Source organism: Oryctolagus cuniculus, chromosome 12 (genome assembly GCF_964237555.1).
Source record: "Oryctolagus cuniculus chromosome 12, mOryCun1.1, whole genome shotgun sequence".
Lineage (NCBI taxonomy): Eukaryota > Metazoa > Chordata > Mammalia > Lagomorpha > Leporidae > Oryctolagus > Oryctolagus cuniculus.
This window is the reverse complement of record NC_091443.1, coordinates 88,516,527-88,538,710: the sequence shown is the minus strand read 5'-3', so window position 1 is coordinate 88,538,710 and position 22,184 is coordinate 88,516,527. Positions and strand designations below refer to the sequence as shown.

The 22,184-nt window shown below is 50.7% G+C and overlaps 2 protein-coding genes across 5 annotated transcripts in view; one reads left to right on the top strand and one right to left on the bottom strand.

Moving 5' to 3' along the window:
* Positions 1-3,081, bottom strand: part of HACD3 (3-hydroxyacyl-CoA dehydratase 3) — a 47,780-nt gene extending 44,699 nt beyond the window's left edge. Inside the window, exon 1 of the mRNA XM_002717945.5 lies at positions 2,811-3,081. Coding sequence (XP_002717991.1) covers positions 2,811-2,897 — 87 coding nt within the window. The 5' untranslated portion in view covers positions 2,898-3,081. The remainder of the gene's footprint in view (positions 1-2,810) is intronic.
* Positions 3,082-13,878: 10,797 nt separating this feature from the next.
* DPP8 (dipeptidyl peptidase 8) overlaps positions 13,879-22,184 on the top strand; it is a 71,537-nt gene continuing 63,231 nt past the window's right edge. For 2 of the 4 annotated variants that reach the window (XM_008268879.4, XM_008268881.4), the window contains exons 1-2: positions 13,879-14,114; positions 18,006-18,275. In XM_008268879.4, coding sequence (XP_008267101.1) covers positions 18,017-18,275 — 259 coding nt within the window. In that variant the 5' untranslated portion in view covers positions 13,879-14,114; positions 18,006-18,016. Of the gene's footprint in view, positions 14,115-14,141; positions 14,310-18,005; positions 18,276-22,184 lie in introns of those variants that run through there. The other 2 variants (XM_070054386.1, XM_002717966.5) reach the window with 2 other exon arrangements.

Below are 22,184 nucleotides of genomic sequence, written 5' to 3'. Positions count from 1 at the left end.
CAGGCGACAGCTTAATGAGACACCCAAGCTTCCCCAGGAAGTATGTTCATCTTGGCTGTACTAAGTAAGAAACTCAACTTTTTAAATTATTGGTGGGTTCCTGGTGGTCTCTGTGCAGGGCAATGGCATAATAAAAGTGACATGTTACAAGTATCTGCAAGTCCACATGGTTCTCTTTCTGGAAAGTTCTCCCCGTCGCAGTTTGACATGAATACTACTCATTTCTGGGAGCCATCTCTAAGGAAATGAGAAGTAACAAATTCTAGTTCAATACTCAACTCCATTCTACCAATAAACAGACTCACGAACAAAACTTTGTTTTTATGCTACTATGCTTCCTTCTAGACTGCCTGTCTTAGAAAAGTCGGTCTGTCTGACTCACCTAAGTCTGTAGCAGCTTGCAGATGTTAGAGGATTTATTTTTACGAATGGCATTAACATGTTGTTTGTAAACTCATAGTACTTGAACTGGATGCCTCAGAACCGCAGCTCTGAACCCTAAAAAAGCCAAAAACTAAATTGTTTCCCCAAAAACTTTTTAAAAGGAATTCTCTCTCCAAAAGATAATTTTTTCTAGGCCGGCGCCGCGGCTCACTAGGCTAATCCTCCGCCTAGCGGCGCCGGCACACCGGGTTCTAGTCCCGGTCGGGGCGCCGGATTCTGTCCCGGTTGCCCCTCTTCCAGGCCAGCCCTCTGCTGTGGCCAGGGAGTGCAGTGGAGGATGGCCCAGGTGCTTGGGCCCTGCACCCCATGGGAGACCAGGAAAAGCACCTGGCTCCTGGCTCCTGCCATCGGATCAGCGCGGTGCGCCGGCCGCAGCGCGCCGGCCGCGGCGGCCATTGGAGGGTGAACCAACGGCAAAGGAAGACCTTTCTCTCTGTCTCTCTCTCTCACTGTCCACTCTGCCTGTAAAAAAAAAAAACAAAAAACAAAAAAAAAAAAAAAACAAAAAAACAAAAAAAAAAGATAATTTTTTCTATCTTATATCTTTTAGTTATTACATAGTTCTCATATATACCTCCATACTTCTAAACATACAAAATATGACTAGCATTAAGTTCATGTTTCTTAACTACAAAAGGTTTAGATCTTTCAAGAAAAATATACATATGGTTCATTTTGTAATTTGTCCAATTTCCTTTTCTTTTCACCATCACATCCCCCCAAAAAAACACTTTCTGCCTGTAGCTTCAAAAATATTCCAGAATGTTCTATCCATATCACATGGTACATCTAGAGAGAGCAGAGCCTGGGTTTATTTAACCTGGTCTACATATTGCTTAACAAAACACTTAAAGAGGTTGTTAAAACACCCATCCTGAACTTCTGCCTTTGGCAGGTGAAATCTCTGGACGCAGATCCAAGTTCCCATCTACAAGAGATTTTTGTTTTCTCCTATTTTATTAGAGCACCATGAAGCAGAGTAGAGGGAGACAGCACCATTTATTCATCCTTTGAGGCAAAAATGTAACGGTGTGGTTTAACACATTAAATGCCATATTACAATGTCACAGCTATTTAAGGCGCCTTTGCTCAGTACTGTTTTCATCATTCAACAGCAAAACAGGTTATTACTCCACAAGTAAACATTAAGTTCAACAAATTCCAGCCAACAGGACAGGCACTGTGGCCCAGCAGGTTAAGCCACCACCTGGGAAGCCTGCATCGCCTATGAGAGCCAGCTGGAGTCCTGGCTGCCCCACTTCCGATCCAGCTCCCTGCTAATGGGCCTGGAAAAGCAGTGGAATATGGCCCAAGGGCTTGGGTCCCTGCACCCACATGGGAGATCCTGATGGAGTCCCAGGCTCCTGACCTCAGCCTGGCCTAAGCCGGGCCACTGTGTCCAGCTGGGGAGTGAACGGACAATGGAAGAGCACTGTCTGTCTCTCTCTGTAACTCTGCCTTTCAAATAAATAAATCTTTAAAAAAAAAAAAAAAAAAACTGAAGTCAACACCCAGAAGGCAGCCACACTCTGCAATACAAGATGACAGACAAGGTGACAGCCGCCAGCGTAAGGGCCCGCCTCTCAGGCGGAGAGTTCGGTGCAGTGAATGGATGAGGGTACAGGGTGCCAGGGACGTCAAGCAGCGCGGGGAGAAGGCATGACTGAGAACATTCCAGAAGGAAACTCCAGCACCCCCCAGACCCGAACCCCGGAAGGTCTGGGCAGCGACAAGGGGGGCTTCCAGCATGGGGGGGTTTCAGTTCTATCAAATTGGGGGGGGGGGGGTGGCTACGAAACATAAACGCTTTCCCCGTGAAACTCGGCAAACCTAAGCTCACCGCCTTCGAATACCCTGCGAGGTCAAAATTCAAAGTAGTAAGAACGATTCCTATCCCGAAACGGTTGGGAGGTGGGTGTGGCCGCCGCAGCCTCTTGAACGTTCCAGGGCCAGAGGTCCGGTCGCGGCACCGCAGGCCATTGTGCCACCGCACCACCGAGCCGCCGGCTCCATCCCGCGCCTCCGAGGGCCTCAGCCAACTCGAACCCCGACGGCTGAGCTCCCGGGCCGCGCACTGCGAACAAAGAGGCGGCCCGGGGCGGCCTCCGACGCCCACGCCGGGCTCACGCAGCGCCCGAGGCGCTCTGCAGCCCTGGGTGCGTGTGCGGGGTCGCGCCCCGGCCGGGGATCTGCGTGGGCGCCCCACAGGGGCCGGCACGCCGCGAGCGCACCGCCTCGCCTATCTCGTCGGCTCACTGCAGACTGGCTGCGCGCGCACGGACACAGCGGGCAGCGGTCGCGGCACGCACCCCCCTCCCCGGAGCCGCGGTCCCGCGCGCTTCCCGCCGCCCAGACGCGGCCTTTACCTGCACATCACTCAGCTCCACGCGCAGATACAGTTCGCGGTGTCGCTGAGCCCAGTAGACGTGCGGAGTCAGCACCTGGTTCTCCATGGCCACACTGCCCAGGGCGCCGCCGGCAGGCTCTGCTCGCTGGACCTCGCTGCCTCACTTAGTGCGTGGCTGGAGCCGGCCGAACGCAGGCCGCAAACCCCCGCGCTCCAGAGCGCCCGCAGCCCGGCAGCCTCGCGACACCCCACGCTCGCGGGCCGCGCCTGCGCAGTGACACGCCGGGGGCAGCCGCGCGAGCCGGGCGTGGGCGGGGCGCGGGCGAGAGAGGGGGCGTGTCCTGGCGCGGTGACGCCGTGCCGCACCGCGCCCGCCTCCGGGATCGCCATCAGCAAGCTCGCGGCGCTTCTTTAGGGCTGCGCTTCGAAATGTCAGAGGCTGGCGACGCATAAACGACCGGTCAGCGTGGATAAGCGCTGGAGACTGGTGTGTCCGGAAGGTGCCTCCTGTCACTCATGACTTGCTCAGCGCCCGCTGCGCGCTCGGGCTAAGCCCGGAGCAACGTCAGGGAGACCCGGCCCCCGCCATCCCGGAGCCCCGTCTGTCCGGACACCTGAGGGATTCCAGCCACCGGGCGGACCACAGGGGTGACGGGGGCGGGGTGCGGGACTGGAGCGCGCGCGGCCGCAGAGCTGTGTGCGGTGACGGGAGCTCAGCCGCTCTGCACGCTGGCCGGAGAGACCGATGAGCTGGATTCCCTACCTGTTAGTTCCGTCCAGTTAATTAGCCTCCAATGACTGGTGGCCATTCTACCGGACAGTGCAAGAGACTGGCTAACTTAAAAGGAATCTCGAACTGAAAACACTAATTTATGTCTTTTTTTTTTTTTTTTAAGATTTATTTGAAAGGCAGAGTTAGAGAGAGGGGGGTTGAGAGGTCTTCCATCCGCTGCTTCACTCCCAAAACGAGGGCAACGGCCAGGGCTGGACCAGGCCAAAGCCAGGAGCCAGGAACTCCATCCGGGTCTCCCACATGGGTGGCAGAGGGCCAAGCCCTTGTGCTATCGTGCACTGCCTTCCCAGGGGTTTAGTAGGGAGCTGGGTGGGAGGTGGAGCAGCCAGGACTGGAGCCTGCGCCCACAGGGGATGCTGATGTCGCTGGTGGTGGCTGCGGATTCACCCACTGCGCGACAGCACTAATCCCCAAGTTCTTCCACCGTGAAGAGTTTAATGGCAGCAACGTTTCTATGAAAACTAGAAAGTCTGGGACAAAAAGTGGACCTTGGAATTCTCCGTTTCTTTAGCTGAGCACAGGGATCCAGCAATAGACAAGTTATTGCCAGTTGGCAGGAAATTCTTAGCTCAGTGGGTGGATCATGTGGGGAAAAAAAAAAAAAAAAAACAGAGGGCTTAATATGGTTGAGCTCACAGAGAGGCAGAAAGTTGGAAAGTGCGCGTTGGTCGGAGCCCAGGTAGACCCGTGAGAGCGAGCCCTGGAGAGCTGGACTGTGAACTGAGGAGCGATTGGCAGCAGCGGCTCAGGTAGGGCAGGGGAGCACGGGCACGCGTCCAAAGGTGAGGAGACGTCAAGCTCTGTGAGCAAGGGTACAAGGGCAGAGGCGGGAAGGCGGAGAGGGAGTGGATTGCGAGCGGTCAGCTCCACTGAGGTGTTTCCGCAGTGTTGTGCAAACACGTGGGAAGCAACAAGGCTGGATCAGCTGGACACTGGCGGAATCCAACGGGCTTGGCAAGACCACCGGACACACAGGAGAAATCCAGTCGGAGGCCGCTGGGATGAATCTTCCAGGAACCTCAGCAGGCTTGAATTGAAAAATAACATTTTTTAAAGGATGAGAGCATTTTTATTGCATTGGATTTATTACAAATGCAGATGTAATATAGGACACTTTTTTTTTTTAATTTTTTTTGACAGGCAGAGTGGACAGTGAGAGAGAGAGAAAGGTCTTCCTTTTGCCATTGGTTCACCCTCCAATGGCCGCCGTGTCCAGGGCGCTGTGGCTGGCGCACCGCGCTGATCTGATGGCAGGAGCCAGGTGCTTCTCCTGGTCTCCCATGGGGTGCAGGGCCCAAGCACTTGGGCCATCCTCCACTGCACTCCCTGGCCACAGCAGAGAGCTGGCCTGGAAGGGGGCAACTGGGACAGAATCCGGCGCCCCGACCGGGACTAGAACCCGGCGTGCCGGCGCCGCAAGGCGGAGGATTAGCCTAGTGAGCCCCGGCGCCGGCCATAGGCCACTTTTTTAAAAAACGAAGTGTAACTTACATATGGAGAGGCTGGCATTGTGGTGCAGCAGGTTAAGCCGCTGCTTGCCACACCGGTATCCCATATTGAAGTGCTGGCTGCTGCTGGCACCGCGGCTCACTAGGCTAATCCTCCGCCTTGCGGCGCCAGCACACTGGGTTCTAGTCCCGGTCGGGGCGCCGGATTCTGTCCCGGTTGCCCCTCTTCCAGTCCAGCTCTCTGCTGTGGCCAGGGAGTGCAGTGGAGGATGGCCCAGGTGCTTGGGCCCTGCACCCCATGGGAGACCAGGAGAAGCACCTGGCTCCTGCCATCAGATCAGCGCGGTGCGCCAGCCGCGGCAGCCATTGGAGGGTGAACCAACGGCAAAAGGAAGACCTTTCTCTCTGTCTCTCTCTCTCTCACTGTCCACTCTGCCTGTCCAAAAAAAAAAAAAAAAAAAAAAAAAAAAGTGCTGGCTGGAGTGCCACAGCTCCACTTCTAATCCAGCTCCCTGCTGATGGGACTGGGAAGGCAGCAGAGGACTTGTGCCCTGATACCCATGTCAGAGACCCGGATGGAGTTCCTGGCTCTTGGTTTCAGTCTGGCACAGACCCAGTTGTTGGGGGGCCTTTGAGGAATGAACCAAATAAATTATAAATAAATAAATAAATTTTTTTAAAAAACACATATAAGAAAGGGCAAGTCCAGTGTTCAGCTCAGGATGACTTCTTACATGCACTTACACTTCGATCGCTACCTGGATTGAAATCTGGAACACTCAGCAACATCAAGAGACCACTCTGTGTCAGTGTCAATAATTACTGTCCTGACATGTCACCACAGAAGAGGTATGCTTGTCCTTGAATTTCATATAAATGGCATCTACAATATTCACACTTTTTGTCTGGCATTAATTTTTTAAAAGATTGATTAGGGGAGAGGCAGAGAGAGATCTGTCTGCTGCTTTGCTCTCCAGATGGCTGCAACAGCCAGGGAAGCCAGGAGCCTAGAACTCCATCTGGGTCTCCCATGTGGGTGGCAGGAGCCCCAGCACCTGGGCCATCTTCCACTGCTTCCCCAGACTGTTAGCAGGGAGCTGGGTTGGAAGCAGCGCAGCCAGGACTTGAACTGGCGCTCATATGGTATGCTTGCACCACAGGCTGCAGCTTAACCCGCTGTACCACACCAGCCCCTGTTTAATTATTTGAAAGAGAGAAAAGGATCTCTCCTGAAGCCAAAAACTCCACCCTGCTCCGCCCACATCCATGAAAAGGGCCCAGGTACTTGGGCCATCCTCAGCTGCTTTCCCAGGCTCATTAGCAGGGAGCTGGATGTGATGGGATGCCATTGTCACAAGCAGCAACTTAACCCACTGCATCACAATGCCAGCCTCCCTGTCTGCTTGCATTCAACAGAATGTGTTTAAGATTAATCCAGGTTGGCGTGTGAATCAGTCATTCATTCTTTTTATGTTGGGGCTGAGTAGTAGGTCATTATATAAGTGTACCATAATTTTTTATCCATTCTCTGATTGATAGATACATGTATTGTTTCCAATTTTTAGCTGTTGCAAATAAGCCTGCTGAGAACATATATGTATCTGTCATTTGGTGGATGTATGTACTTAATTCTCTTGGGTAAATATCTAGGACTGGAATTGCCACATCATAGAGTAGGTGTATGTTTATTTTGCATTAGTAGATCCTGCTAAGGCGTTTTACAAAATGTCTCAATCAATTTACACTCCCACCAGCATTTTTCAAAGTTCTGGTTGCTTTGGGTAGGTGTTTGGCACAGCAGTTAAGATACTGCTTTGGACACCCACTTCCTGTCATTCCCTGGGAGGCAGTAGATGATGGCTTAAGTACTTGGGTCCCTGCCATCCACATGGGAGACCATGATGGAGTTCTTAGCCCAGCCCTGGATATTGTGGGCATTTGGGGAGTGAACCAGCAGATGGAAGATCTGTGTCTCTTTGCCTCTCAAGTAAAAATAAATAAATAAAAAATTCTTAAAGTTCTAGTTGCTCTATGTTGGTATTTTTATTCTATTTCACTTGAGCCATTTTGGTGAGTGTATAATGAAATATAAACCGGTTTTTTCAGCATATTTGGAACCTGAGGCTTATTATCCGACCTCTATTCCAGGTGAGAGTGATTGGTACACAAGGTGACTATTTGCCTCCGGTGCTCCATAACCCACGTCTGGCAGCAAGCAGCCTGCCTGGCCTTTTCCACCCCTAACAAGGTACAATCAGGTGGATTCTCTGTGGCCTGTGTCTCAGTTCCCTCCAGCATTCTTATGAGCTGTTTCTGCATTTTCCTGCGCAGAGGCTCAGCTGTTGTGGACTCCCCTCTCAAGGGAAATCCACTAAGAACAGAATTGCAGTGGAGGGGGAAAGGATATCTTTCAGCTGAGCCGCGAGCTCAGCGTGCAGGAGGAACAGGCCAGGGCCGAGTGCGGGGCCAAGCTGAAGGGGCAGGGCTGAGAGCTCTCTGATAACACCAGGAAATGGAAGTGCACATCGGGCACCTGCCTCCTGGCTGCAGCTGTCCGCTCCACTGGCCCACCTCTCCCTTCTCAGAGGACGATCCAGGCACCCATAGGGAGCACGTGCCCCATGTTTGCCATGCATGAAGCCTGTGCCCAGTGCCTCAGCCTCGTTTCCTGCCATTGGCAAGGGATCACACACATCCTTGTTGTTCACCTTTTTAAAAATAATGTGAAGGGGCAGGCATTCGCCACAGCGGTTAAGATGTCCTTTGGGATGCCCCCGTCCTGTATCAGAGTGCCTGGGTTTGAGTCCTGCCTCTGCTACTTTTTTTTCTTTAGTTTTTAATTTTTAAAAAAAATGATTTATTTGTTTATTTGAGAGGCAGAGTTTTAGACAGAGAGAGAGAGGTCTTCCATCCACAGGTTCACTCCCCAAATGGCCACAACGGCTGGAGCTGGGCTGATCTGAAACCAAGAACTTCTTCCAGGTCTCCCACGTGGGTGGCAGGGGCCCAAGGACATTAGCAGGGAGCTGGATCAGAAGTGGAGCAGCCGGGTCTCGAACCAGCACACAGAGGATGCCGATGCCACAGATGGTGGCTTTACCCCAGCTTTACCATAGCATCAGCCCCTACTTTTTACTTTTTTTACCATGATTTGTTTACTTATTTGAAATTCAGATTTAGAAAGAGAGCGATCTTCAATCTGCTGGCTCACTCCTGAGTTGGACCAGGCCAAAGCCAGGAACCTGGAACTCCATACTGATCTCTCATGCTGGTGACAAGGCCCACAGACTTGGGCCATCCTCCACTGCCTTCCCAGGTGCATTAGCAGGGAGCTAGATCAAAAATGGAGCAGCCAGGTCTGGACAGCCAGGTCTGGGTGCTCTGACACAGTGTTGCAGGTGGCAGTTCAACCCACTGGGCCCCAACTCCACCTGAACTGCTCTGCTTTTGCTTTTTTTTTTTTTTTTTTTTTTTGGACAGGCAGAGTTAGTGAGAGACAGAGACAGAGAGAAAGGTCTTCCTTCCATTGGTTCACCCCCCAAATGGCCGCTACATCCAGCACACCGCGCCAATCTGAAGCCAGGAGCCAGGTGCTTCCTCCTGGTCTCCCATGTGGGTGCAGGGCCCAAGCACTTGGGCCATCCTCCACTGCCTTCCCGGGCCACAGCAGAGAGCTGGACTGGAGGAGGAGCAACCGAGACAGAATCTGGCGCCCTGACCAGGACTAGAACCCCAGGGGCTGGCGCTGCAGGCAGAGGATTAGCCTAGTGAGCTGCTGTGGTTTGCTCTGCTTTCAATGTCTGTTAATGCATACTCTGGGAAGCAGCATGTGACGGCTCAAGAACCTGGGTCCCTGCCACCCGGAAGACCAAATGGAGTTCCTAGCTTAGGCCTGACCCAGCCCCAGATATTGTAGACTGTGGGGAGCAATTCGGACTAGACTGAGTTACTGGAATTAAGACTTATTCTATGCATCTGCTCTCCCACAATATGGCGCTGGGAGAGAAGTAAACAGCTTCCGCACAGCTGCCTCCAGTTCAACCAATAAACTGTAGGACTTGCTACTGATTGGAGGAGAGCAGCGTACTCGGCGTGTGGGCAGCCGAGTTGGGATTGGCGGAGGAGGACTATAAAGGAGGAGAGAGACGGCATGCACGAGGAACATCTAAGGGGAACAGCTGAAGGAACACCTGAAGGAACACCTGTGCAGCCCCCGAGAGAGCCGGCCGGCGGTGTGCCGCTCCCCTGCGGAAGTGGGGAATGTGGCTAGGGGGAACCGCCCTTCCACGGAGGTGGAAGGGATAGTAGCCAACCCGGGAAGAACCAGCAGCAAACCTGGGGAGGGCCGAGCAGACGAAAGAACAGCGCAGGGTCCTGTGTCGTTCCTCCACGAAGACGGGGAGCAACATAATGGTGCCGTGACTCGGATATGAAGCCTAGGCAGGGCTTAGTGTCATTCCTCCACGAAGAGGGGGAGCGACATAATGGTGCCGTGACTCGGATATGAAGCCTAGGCAGGGTTTGGTGTCGTTCCTCCACGAAGAGGGGGAGCGACAGTAGACACTTGGGGAATGAAACATTAGATGAAAGATGGTGTGCATGTGTGTCACTCTGCCTCTCAAATAAACAAATGTTGATAAAATCAGTTACATCTGAAAAGATCCTGTTTGCAAATACATCACATTATAGTGTTCAGGGCAGACATGAATTTGGAGCCCAGTACAAGGGGATCAAGCACATTTTCAGGGATACTGCTATGGACCAGGAAATGGCTGTCATCCTCTCCCACAGGAGAATCCTGATTGAGTGTCTGGGTTTTCCTGGAATTGACCAAGGCTACACTCTCACTAGCAGGGGAAACAGATCATAAACAAGTTGGGCTGAGCTATAGAACAGCTGAGAACATTAAATGCATGTCTACGTCCGCTGTGGTTTGAACAAGATTTGGCTCCCCAACTCCCACAGATGTTTGAACACCAAAGTCTTATGTTAATGATTGATGGCTGGGGTGGAGACTTGATGCTACTGTGCTGCCTGGGACCTGGGCCTGGTGGGAGGTCTTTAGGTCAGTGGGGCGTGCCCTCAGAAGGTGGCTCTTGTGAAAGGCTTGCTTACAAAGGCGGAGCTGGGCCTCATGGGTCTCTGTGCTTCTGCCCACCACATGATGCTCTGTGAACCCCCAAAACCATAAACTGAAATGAACTGCCTTCCTTCTCAAGAAACTCCTCTCAGGTACTGTGGAAATGAAAAACTGACAAAAAAAAAAAAAAAAAAAAAAAAAAAAAAAAAAAAAAAACACCAGGGTCCGCGCTGTGGCACAACGGGTAAAACTGCTGCCTGCAATGCGTGCATCCCATGTGGGTGTCAGGTGTCAGTTCTTAGCCCAGCTGCTCCATTTCCAGTAGAGCTCCTTGCTATGGCCTGGGAAAAGCAGCTGGAGAGGTCCCAAATGCTTGGGCCCCTGCCATCTACATGGGAGATCCTGGCTCAGCCCTGGCCATTGCAGCCCTCTGGGGAATGAAACAGCAGATGGAAGATCTCTCGCGCGCTCTCTGTAACTCTGACTTTCAAGTAAATAAGTAAGTCTTAAAAAAAAAAAAAAAAAAAAAAAAAAAAAAAGCTGACTAATAGAGCATCTGTATGTAGCTGGAAAATATTGTCCTGTTCCGAATGTAAAATCTGGATATAAGGCAAAAAAGCTATGGTAAGATGCTGAGATTATTGTTAGGGTTTTTTTTTTGTTTGTTTGGTTGGTTGTTTTTTTGTTTCTTGATAGGCAGAGTAGACAGTGAGAGAGAGAGAGAGAGACAGAGAGAAAGGTCTTCCTTTTTCCGTTGGTTCACCCCCCAATGGCCGCTGCGGCCGGCGCACCGCGCTGATCCAAAGCCAGGAGCCAGGTGCTTCTCCTGGTCTCCCATGCGGGTGCAGGGCCCAAGGACCCAGGCCATCCTCCACTGTACTCCCAGGCCACATCAGAGAGCTGGACTGGAAGAGGAGCAACCCGGACAGACTCCAGTGCCCCGACCGGGACTAGAACCTGGTGTGCCAGCGCCGCAGGCGGAGGATTAGCCTAGTGAGCCGCAGCATCGGCCTATTGTTAGGGTTTTTTGAAGACTAATTTATTTATTTGAAAGAGTCAGAATGAAGCAGAGAGAAATCTTCCTTCCATTGTTTCACTCCCCAACTGACACAGCAGGCCAAAGCCGGGAGCCTGGAACTCCATCCAACTCTCCCACATGGGTGGCAGGGGCCCAGACACTTGGGCCATCTCCTGCTGCTTCCCCAGGCACATTAGCAGGGAGCTGGAGATTAAACAGAGCAGCCAGGACTTGAACTGGTGCTTATATGGGATCTTGGCATTGGCAGCAGCAGCTTAACCCGCTACGCCACAACACCAGCCCCTAGATCTTTCTTTAATGATGTCAGAGAGTTATGTTCGGACTAAACTTAAGCTGACTGGTGCTTATATCCCAGAGGGCGGGCACTTGGTGTAGTGGTTGGGACACTGCGTCTGGGTTCCAATCCCAGCCTCCTGCTAATGCAGACTTTCAGAGGCAGCAGGTAATGGATTCATAGTTGAGTCCCTGCCATCCATGTGGGAGACCTGGACTGAATTCCTGGCTCTAGGCTGCAGCCTGGCCCAGTCTGGGTTGTGGTAGGCGTTTGGGAGTAAAGTAGTAAACAGAAAATCAATCTTGCGCTCATCCTTGCTCTCTCTCTGCCTTTAATTAAAAAAAGAAAGAAAAGCTTACCTGCTCTGCAGCACGGTGAGGGGACAGAAAGCATCAGAAACCAGAGGAGAGGAGAAGCCGGCCCCTGGCAGCCTCCCAGGAGATGCCTTGCGAGTTTCCTGAGCCTCCTGGGCTCTCCTGCTCTGGGGAGATCCCAAAGCATGCTACCAAGGCCCAGAAAAGCTTTGGTTTGCCCATGTGGCCGGGAGTTTAAGTGGACAGTTTCAGGGCGAGCTGGGAGACAAGTTCCCCAACAGTAGGGGTGCAGGCTGCCCCCCCCACAAGATCATGTGGCCTGGCCCAAGGCAGCCACAGGCAAAACTCGAAGTTCAGTAGGCCGATTTTTATATTAATAGTTTTGAGTAAGAAGAAACCAAGAAATCTGAATTTAAATTTATGCTGATCCACAATTAGCTGCATGGGATAAGCAGGGTTTTTGTTTGTTTGTTTTACCTCTTGGGGGGTCTTTAATTTTAGAAAAAGACTTATTATTTCTTTTTTTATATATATATTTTTTGACAGGTAGAGTGGACAGTGAGAGAGAGAGAAAGGTCTTCCTTTGCCGTTGGTTCACCCTCCAGTGGCCGCTGCGGCCGGCGCACCGCGCTGATCCGATGGCAGGAGCCAGGTGCTTCTCCTGGTCTCCATGGGGTGCAGGGCCCAAGCACTTGGGCCATCCTCCACTGCACTCCCGAGCCATAGCAGAGAGCTGGCCCGGAAGAGGGGCGACTGGGGCAGAATCGGTGCCCCGACAGGGACTAGAACCCGGTATGCCGGCGCCGCAAGGCGGAGGATTAGCCTATTGAGCCACGGCGCCGGCTCCAAGACTTATTATTTCAAAAGGCAAAGTTGGGGGGGGGGGTGGAGGAGGAGACAAACCTTCCCTACATGTCCCAAAAGGCTGCAACAGCTGGGACTGGGTCAGGCGAAGCCAGGAGTCAGGAACTCCATCCAGGTGTCAGACAAGGGTACTAGGGGCCCAAGCCCTTGAGCCATCTTCTGCTGCCTTCCAAGGAGCATTAGCAGGGAGCTGGATCTGAAACAGCAGCTGGGACTGGGGATAGGGACCTCACAGGTAGCAGCTTAACTGGCTGAGCCACAAAGCCAGTCCCCAGGGCTCTTCATTTTTAACCCATGAAATCACATATTCTTCTTTGCCTCCTTTTCAGGGGAAGGAGGTTCCATGTCGTCTTATTAGGATGTAAGCTGTGCAACAGCTGAGACCCTGTCCATTCTGTTCACTGTTGTATCCCCAGTGCTTAGGGAACGGTGAGAGCGCATGGCAGAGCTTCAGTAAATGACATGACATGCAAGATGGTGCATTGCCCTTTGTTCAAGTGTGTGCATTTAAAGTCTGAAAACCTGCTCCTGAAGACAACCAGAGAAAATGACTACCTTTTTTTTCAAACGTAACTGGACTTTAGAGAGCCGGAGGGCAGGCTCATCTAACCTTAGAGTGCATAATTACGTGCTGTGGGGTGGAACGCGGTACCTCAGTGGGTCTTTTATTAGTGCCATTACAATAAATCCTAATGAGTCTGTTAGCAACAGAGCGTGGGGAAGCGCGGTTTTGCCACTGTTTGGATCCAGCCGCTACTTGCCCCGTCATTTCCCGGGGCTCCCCCCCTCTCTCTCAGCCAGCCTGGGACCTGCCGCTGACTCCTCTCCCCTGGGCACCAGTTCCTTCATTTTTAATGTGATCCCATGACACGGCAATTAAGCGACACGTTGCATCCCTTCAGCCATGGCTCAGTGAGGCCGAGTGGGCTGCCTCAGATCACGAATTAACCTCGGAGCCAAGCTTCTGACTCCAAGGTCTCCCGACGCGACTGCGGGACGCTCTGCTCTCCAACCAAGGTCCTTCCCTCCCTGCGTCGCCTCCAAAGAAGGGCTTCGCTCCCTGCTCTAATCCCAGCGTCCACAACTGTACCCGCCACATGGACAGCGATTTTATCCACTTCCAGCGGACACGCAATATACACGCGTTATCTACTGAGTGAAAGGAATGGGACTCGGAGCAAGCGAGCGGCTGCTGCTCTGCGGACCGCGCCTCCTTCGCTCCTCCGGCCACCAGGAGGCGCTGTGGCGAAGGACACCGCCCAGCAGGGAGGGGCGCCTTTCTTGGCCCGGCGGCGCCTTTCGCAAGGAACCGGAAGTGCCTGAGCCGCGGAGGCCGCCGCCGCTGCCGCCGCCGCCTCTAAGTGCCGCGTTCGCCGCTTGGGTTGCCACCGGCACCGCCGCCGAGGAAGCCGCTGCAGCCGAGTCGGGAGTGGAGGCGGCGCGGCATGAAGCGGCACAGGCCCGCTCCGTAGCGCGCGCGTCGGCACGGTCCGGGCGGGGCCGGGGGGAAGGTGCAGTATCCGTTCGTGTTTTGCTCCCCTGCGGCCGCGAGGCCTGGGCCCCACAGCCCGCGGGCCCTCCCCGCCTCTCGGAGGAAGCGCCCGGCCAGCCCGCTCTGCGGTGGACCCGGCGCGGGGCCGAGCCGGTGGCGGGGCCCCGCTTGCCGGAAGAGGAAGCCGAGGCTCTGAGATTCCGAGTCTGCCAAGGTCCGCAGGGCGCCCCCTGAGCGCCGAGTGCTGGCCTCCGAGTCCGTTATCTTGCCTGAGCCTCGCCGGGGTGGGGAGGCCGGGGGTTGTCCGGGCTGACAGGCGAGGAAACGGAAGCCCACAGAGGCGCAGGGATTTGCCTGAAGTCCGACTGCGGCAGATGGGATTCCGGCTCCCAGCTGGCGTCCTTTGCCTCCCGCCGGGCCGAGCCCCTGGCTGCTCGCCCACTCCCTCCGGTCCAGCCTCGCGCTTGTATCCTGAGCCTGGGCACCTCTCCAGTCCCCTTTCCGGCCCGCTCGGCTACGCCTCTACCCGTCCCCGTGCGTAGCTTTCGGGGTCTTGGCCCTCTCGGAGATCACGAACTTCTCAGCTCGGAGAGCTTGCGGTGTCCAAGGGGACTCCTGGCCCCTGGGTTAAACACTCTGGAGGCCACGGGAGTGGGTCCAGACTCGAGTCCTCCGGCCGCCTGCTGGCCCCAGTCTGCCCTTGGAGTGAGGGGCTCGGTGTGTGGGGCAGGTGTTGCTGTGCCCCCGTGACCCCGCCCCATGCCACCTGGTTTTTCTTTCTCCATCACCCACTTGGTCTGTGGGAACCTAGAATTAAAACGGATGACAAACAAGTGTAATCACAGATGTTCTTTTATTTTTCTCTCTTGCGAAGCTAAAACTTCAGTACGCTTAACGCTTGTAATATTCCCGAAAAGTTAACTTATTTCAGTTATTCTGAATAACCTGCCGAGGGAGGAAGCAAAAATGGGATGCACGTTAAGTGACTAGGACTTTTTTATCTTATGAAGACTGATAAGCTATTAAATTCAGCTTAGTTCCCTTTCTGCAGAAATGGCCTGTTCCATAATTCTTGGTTATTGTACTGAGGTGGTTCTGTCTCCAGCCAGTTCGATCTGATGTTATTTAAAATAGGAATAGACACAGAAAATAAATGTTGTAAATCACCTGGCATTTCTGAGGGTTTGCAATAGCCAGTGAGTAGCCTCACTTCTGTGTGCCTTTTATTATGTGTTAAAGCCCTCCCATAATTTTCCTTTTCTTTTTTCTTGTGTCTGGACATCAAGGTTTATGCTATTGTTAGGATAGTCTTTTGAGTCAGTTGGGGATTTTGATAATACAAAATGCAGATACCATAGTTTAGACATTACATCTTACATCAAAAAACTGATTATTTCTGCGTCGGATTTAAGTATCGTTTTGAGACTTCTCTTTAATCTTTTTGGCCACATAGTGTCCATTTTAATGATGATGAGCAGTCTTGTATCTTGTTTCATTGTCCTGAGTGGAGGGATCTTTGCTTGAAGTTGAGTCACTTGGATAAGATCTCCTTGCATGTGGGAGAGATCTAAACAGAGCAAGTACAGTAGGTGGGCACAGGGAGGGTCCCTAAGTGAAGAGGTAGGTGGGACAGTGAAACGCATGCCTGGGGCTGAGAACGGGCACTTAGCCTATTGTATTTTAGAAAATGCAAGTCACAGCTTTTGAGAATGTATTTGGATATAAGGTGTTAAGAAATTCTAGAAAGTATTTAGTGAAACATTTGTCAAAATCCATTAACATAGTATCAGATCTGTCCTACAAAAGGCCAGACATGATTGAAACAGAATGGCAGTGTGACTTGAACATGGAGAGTGTGTGTGTAGAGAGACTGACCCTAGTGGAATCCCGGAAGACCGGGTATTTACTTACAGGTAGGCTGTCGGTGCTTTTACATAGTGGAGATGTGAAGTGAGTGTGACTCAAGGAGCTGGGTGGTGAGGCCTGGAGATGCTTCTGCTGTGTCCCTGATCTTTTTCCTTAGTCCTTTCCTTGCAAAAAAAAAAAAAAAAGTGGAGATGAAGTTCCAAACTTTACACAAGGAAAGTTGTGTAATTATTAATTGTCCCTTGCTCTGTTGGGTATAAAACTAGGCCCACTGACATACTTGATGGAAAGTCGGCCTCTGCTGGCTTTAAGTAGGTCAGCAACCACCCCGTCACATACAAGTATGTGCGGATTTCAACATTCTTTTTTTTTTTTTTTTTTTTTTTTTTTTTGACAGGCAGAGTGGACAGTGAGAGAGAGAGAGAGAAAGGTCTTCCTTTGCCGTTGGTTCACCCTCCAATGGCCGCCGCGGCCGGCGCGCTGCGGCCGGCGCACCGCGCTAATCCAATGGCAGGAGCCAGGTGCTTCTCCTGGTCTCCCATGGGGTGCAGGGCCCAAGCACTTGGGCCATCCTCCACTGCACTCCCGGGCCACAGCAGAGAGCCGGCCTGGAAGAGGGGCAACCGGGACAGAATCCGGCGCCCCGACCGGGACTAGAACCTGGTGTGCCGGCGCCGCAAGGCGGAGGATTAGCCTAGTGAGCCGCGGCGCTGGCCGATTTCAACATTCTGTGCACCAAAATAAACGTCTTTTAATTCCATTTTCCATGAGCTTTTGGAGGTGTCCTTGTCCTGGTGCGGAATGTCAGTGTGCCAAATACCAGTTAGCAGGTAACCTAATTCTCTACCAAGTTGTGCCAGATTTTGACCCCTGGAAGTGAATGTCCATTGTAACGCTATTGTGCACTACCTGTTGTACTGTCTAGTGGGTTTTCTGACCACTTTGGCTACTAGAAGATTGAAAGTGATAGTGTAGCTCACTGTAGCATGTAAAAGACACAGTAACCCGGGCTCCCGGGTCAGCTCATTTCCCTGCCATTGATGTACTCGTGGTAAACTTGAATCACAAACCTACCCCTACTAACTTCCCCTGTGGTAGTTACCTCTTACCACGAATTCTTCTTAATTACAAAATTAAGTTTAAACACAACATGTTAAGTGTGAAATTTGGTCACATAGATGCAATTTAGTTTGTGTTCTACTGAACTAAGAATTCCTATTAGATATTAGCAAGCCCTGATTTGGGATTGAACTGGTAAATTGAGTTCAAATTTTTATCAAAATAAATACAAACATTGAATTTTTGCATCTACAACTTATTAAAGCCATTTAAGGATAGCATCTTGTTTTCTGTCATTGGTATAATTACATAATCAGAATTGTATTATCAGTCATGTAAGTTTCTTCAAAATGTAGATATCAAAATATAGTAATATCTAGACTAGAGCAAGAGACTCAGAAACAGCAGGCAGTGAAGTGTTTTGATTTTTGGAGTTCCATTTAAAAGGAAACAATATATTTTCTTGGGTATGCCCTAGGAAAGTTATTACAAGCACATTGTTTGCAACAATTCTGTTACTGTTCTAATTGGTCATGATTATTTCTGCTAGCTGAAGAACTGCACAGTTATCAAATGTGTTACTTTTTTAAATGCAAGAACACTTAACTCTCTTGGCACATTGAGATTCACTATTGACATGCTCTTGGGTGGAGCGTAGCAGCCAACTGGCATATGGCCTGTTTCCTTCCAGTGTGGGAAAGAAAAAAGGAATTTTGGCAAGAGATACCTAGGGAGAGTTTTTTATAAAAGTTCCCAAAGGGATTTACAGTCACTGTGAAATAGAAATGACCCCAATTTTTTTTTAATCTCGTTTTGAAACTGAACACAGAGAAGGGGGAGCTATTGCTTTTCTTACTAGGTTTCATTGCAGCTGTGCTAAAACACATTTTTTTCTTTTCTTTCTAGGGGAGGGCCGTAGGCTGTCAATCTGTTCATATAAGAAAAGACAGGCCTGTGAATAACTCCATGTGCCTTGTTTTTCTAGGAAAATGCAACATGGCAGCAGCAATGGAAACAGAACAGCTGGGTGTTGAGATATTTGAAACTGCGGAGTGTGAGGAGAATACGGAATCACAGGACCGGCCTGAATTGGAGCCATTTTACGTTGAACGATATTCCTGGAGTCAGCTGAAAAAGCTGCTTGCTGATACTAGAAAATATCATGGCTACATGATGGCTAAGGCTCCGCACGATTTCATGTTTGTGAAGAGGAATGACCCAGATGGGCCTCACTCAGACAGAATCTATTACCTTGGTGAGTATGAAGTTACGGTTTCCCCGAGGAAATGTTTCATGTCAAATTTAAAGGCCAGAAAAAATTTGCATTCAGTTTTTCAGTGCCATTACAAGGGGGGGAAACCCGAATTGGAAGGAATTCAATTTTTCTATTTTAATTTCGGCTTGGCTCATTGACTTTATTTTTACTTACAGATAGAAAATCATGATCATGATCTTTCTTTCAGAGTCACAGTTACAGATCCAGGAATTGCTTTTTCCTAAAGTTCATTTGAAATGCCTTTCCTTAGGAATGATCAGGTTACAGTGGAACCATGAGTTTGTTCCCACTCTCAACAGCTGCTCTTTTTTTTTTTTTTTTTTTTAAAGGACTGATTTATTTATTTGAAAGGCAGAACAACAGAGAGAGGGAGACACACACAGAACTTTGGTCCACTGGTTCACTCCCCAAATAGCCTCAACAGCCAGGTCTGGAACAGACTGAAGCTGGGAGCCAAGAACTCCATCCTGGTCTCCCACATGGGTGACAGGGGCCCAAGTTGTTGGGGTATCTTCCACTGCCTTCCCAGACACGTTAGTAGGAAGCTGGATCCAAAGCTGAGTAGCTGGGACTTGCACTTGCACTCTGATATGGGATACCAGGGTCCCAAGTGGTAACTTAACCACTGGGCCATAATGCTGGCCCCAGCTTTCATTTTTTTTAAAAAAGATTTATTGGCCGGCACCGTGGCTCACTAGGCTAATCCTCCGCCTTGCGGCGCCGGCATACCGGGTTCTAGTCCCTGTCGGGGCGCCGGATTCTGTCCCGGTTGCCCCTCTTCCAGGCCAGCTCTCTGCTGTGGCCAGGGAGTACAGTGGAGGATGGCCCAAGTCGTTGGGCCCTGCACCCCATGGGAGACCAGGATAAGTACCTGGCTCCTGCCTTTGGATCAGCGTGGTGCACCGGCCGCAGCGCGCCGGCCATGGCAGCCATTGGAGGGTGAACCAACGGCAAAAGGAAGACCTTTCTCTCTGTCTCTCTCTCTCACTGTCCACTCTGCCTGTCAAAAAAAAAAAAAAAAAAAAAAAAAAAAAAAAAAAAAAAAAAAACCAAGATTTATTTATTTATTTATTTGAAAGGCAGAGTTATAGAAAGGCAGAGCAGAGAGAGAGAGAGAGGTTTTCTATGCTGGTTCACTCCCCAAATGACTGCAGTGGCCGGAGCAGAGCCTATTGAAGCCAGGAGCCAAGAGCTGCTTCTGGGTCTCCCTCATGGGTACAGGAGCCCAACGATTTGGGGAATCTGTAACTGCTTTCCCAGGCCATAGCAGAGAGCTGCATCGGAAGTGGAGCAGCCGGGACTTGAACCAGCACCTATATGGGATGCCGGCACTGCAGGCGGTGGCTTTACCCACTATGCCACAGTGCCAGCCCCTTTCATTTTTTTTTTTTTTTTAAACAACAGCTGATTTGAGCTCTTCTATCTGAGACCATTTGTTCCAGACTTAAGGTCTGTTTAATTAAATATAATAATGTGCTGGTTTACTTTTTTCTTTATTTTAAGAATAATTTCTTCTCCAAAGCTATTTCCAGTATGTTCCATTCATTAATAGCGTGTGTGTCTGTGGGGAGCAACTGAGACTAGACTAAATTACTGGAACTAGGACTAATTCTATGCATCTGCTCTCCCACAATATGGCGCTGGGGAGGAGCAAACAACTACGCAGCTGCCTCATCAGTTTGATAAGCTGCAGGAGCTGATCCTGCTCCTGATTGGAGGAGAGCAGCCTGCTCGGCGTGTGGGTAGCAGAGTTGGGATTGGTGGAAGAGGACTATAAAGGAGGAGAGAGACAACATGCACCGGGAACATCTGAAGGAACACCTGAGCAGCCCCTGAGAGAGCCAGCCGGCGGTGTGCCGCTCCTCTGCGGAAGCAGGGAAAGTGGCAGGGGGGGTACCGCCCCTCCACGGAGGTGGAGGGGTGGGCAGCCAACCCGGGAAGGACCGAGCAGACGAAAAAGCGCAGGGTCCTGTGTCGTTCCTCCGGGAATGGGGGAGCGACATGTGTCCCTTTTTTTTTTTTTTTTTAAGATTTTATTTATTTTATTTGAGTGGTAGGGTTATAGACAGTGAGAGGGAGAGACAGAGAGATAGGTCTTCCTTCCATTGGTTCACTCCCAAGATGGCCACAATGGCCAGAGCTGCGCTGATCCTAAGCCAGGAGCCAGGAGCTTCTTCCTAGTCTCCCAAGCAGGTGCAGGGACCTAAGCACTTGGGCCATCCTCCACTGTTTTCCCAGGCCATAGCAGAGAGCTGGATTGGAAGAGGGGCAGCTGGGACATGAACTGGTGCCCATATGAGATGCTGGCAAAGCAGGTGGAGGATTAACCTACTGCGCCATGGCTCCGGCCCCTCCTTTTTTTTTTTTAAATGTGCATTCTTACCACTTTTCAGCATAGTTTTTTTTTTTTTTAAAGATTTTATTTATTTATTCAAAAGGTAGTTCACAGAGAGAGAAAGAGAAAGAAGGAAGAAGAGACAGAGAGAGATCTTCCATCCACTGGTTCACTCCCCAAATGGCTGGGCTGACCTGAAGCCAGGAGCTTCTTCGGGGTTTCCCACATGGGTGCAAGGAACCACGGACTTGGACCATCTTCTGCTGCTTTCCCAGGCCACTAGAAGGAGCTGGCTCAGAAGTGGAGCAGCAGGGACTTGAGCCGGTGCCCATATGGGATGCTGGCACTTCAGACAGCAGCTTTACCTGCTATGCCACAGCACCGACCCACATGTCTTTTACAGATAGAATCTGCATCATAATTATAGGCATCATTTTTTAAGAACTTCAGAGTATTCCTATATATAATTCTATAATGTAATTTTTTTCTTAATCAGTTCTCTGATAATGAGCATTTAGATTTTTCTCATCTATTATGAAAGAGGAGGTCACTTAACGTCACTTAACGTGACATACTTGCAGAACTAATTCAATAGAGTAGAATTGCTGGGGCAAAAGGAGTATATTTTCTGAATGTTCACTTAGATAGCTGAATTCTCCCTCAAAGGGTACAGGAGTCATATTACCATGAACATTGTCCCAAAGCTGCTTCTCTTCTCTACCAGTTGTGATGAGGTGTCACACTTTTGATGTCTCTCAATCTGGTTAGCGAAAAGCAGACTCTCATTGTAGTTTTAATTTTAGTTCTTTTATTTGAGCATCTTTTTTGCATTTTTAAAAGCCATTTATATTCCTTTTTATAAGTCTCTATCTTTTTGGAGGGAATTGGAGGGTTTTTTAAAGATTTATATAATTATTTTTTAGATTTTTATTTATTTATTTATTTTTAAGATTTATTTGACAGGTAGAGTTATAGACAGTGAGAGAGAGAGAGACAGAAAGGTCTTCCCTCCATTGGGTCACTCCCCAAATGGCTGCAACGGCCGGCGCTGTGCCGATCTGAAACCAGGAGCCAGGTGCTTCTTCCTGGTCTCCCATGCGGGTTCAGGGCCCAAGTACCTGGGCCATCCTCTCCTGCCCTCCCGGGCCACAGCAGAGAGCTGGACTGGAAGAAGAGCAACCGGGACTAGAACCCAGTGCCCACATGGGTTGCTGGTGTCACAGGTGGAGTATTGACCAAGTGAGCCACAGCGCCAGCCCTAAAATTTAATTATTTATTTGAAAGACAGAGCTACAGACAGGGAGAGGTAGAGACAGAGAGAAAGGTCTTCCATCTGCTGGTTCACTCCCCAGGTGGCTGCAATGGCTGGAGCTGAGCCTACCCAAAACCAGGAGCCAGGAGCTTCTTCCAGGTCTCCCATGTGAGTGCAGGGGCCTAAGCACTTGAGCCATCTTCTGCTGCTTCCCCAGGCCATAGTCAGAGAGCTGAATTGGAACAGGAGCCAGTGGGACATGAACCGATTGGGATGGCATATACCAGTACCACAGGCGGAG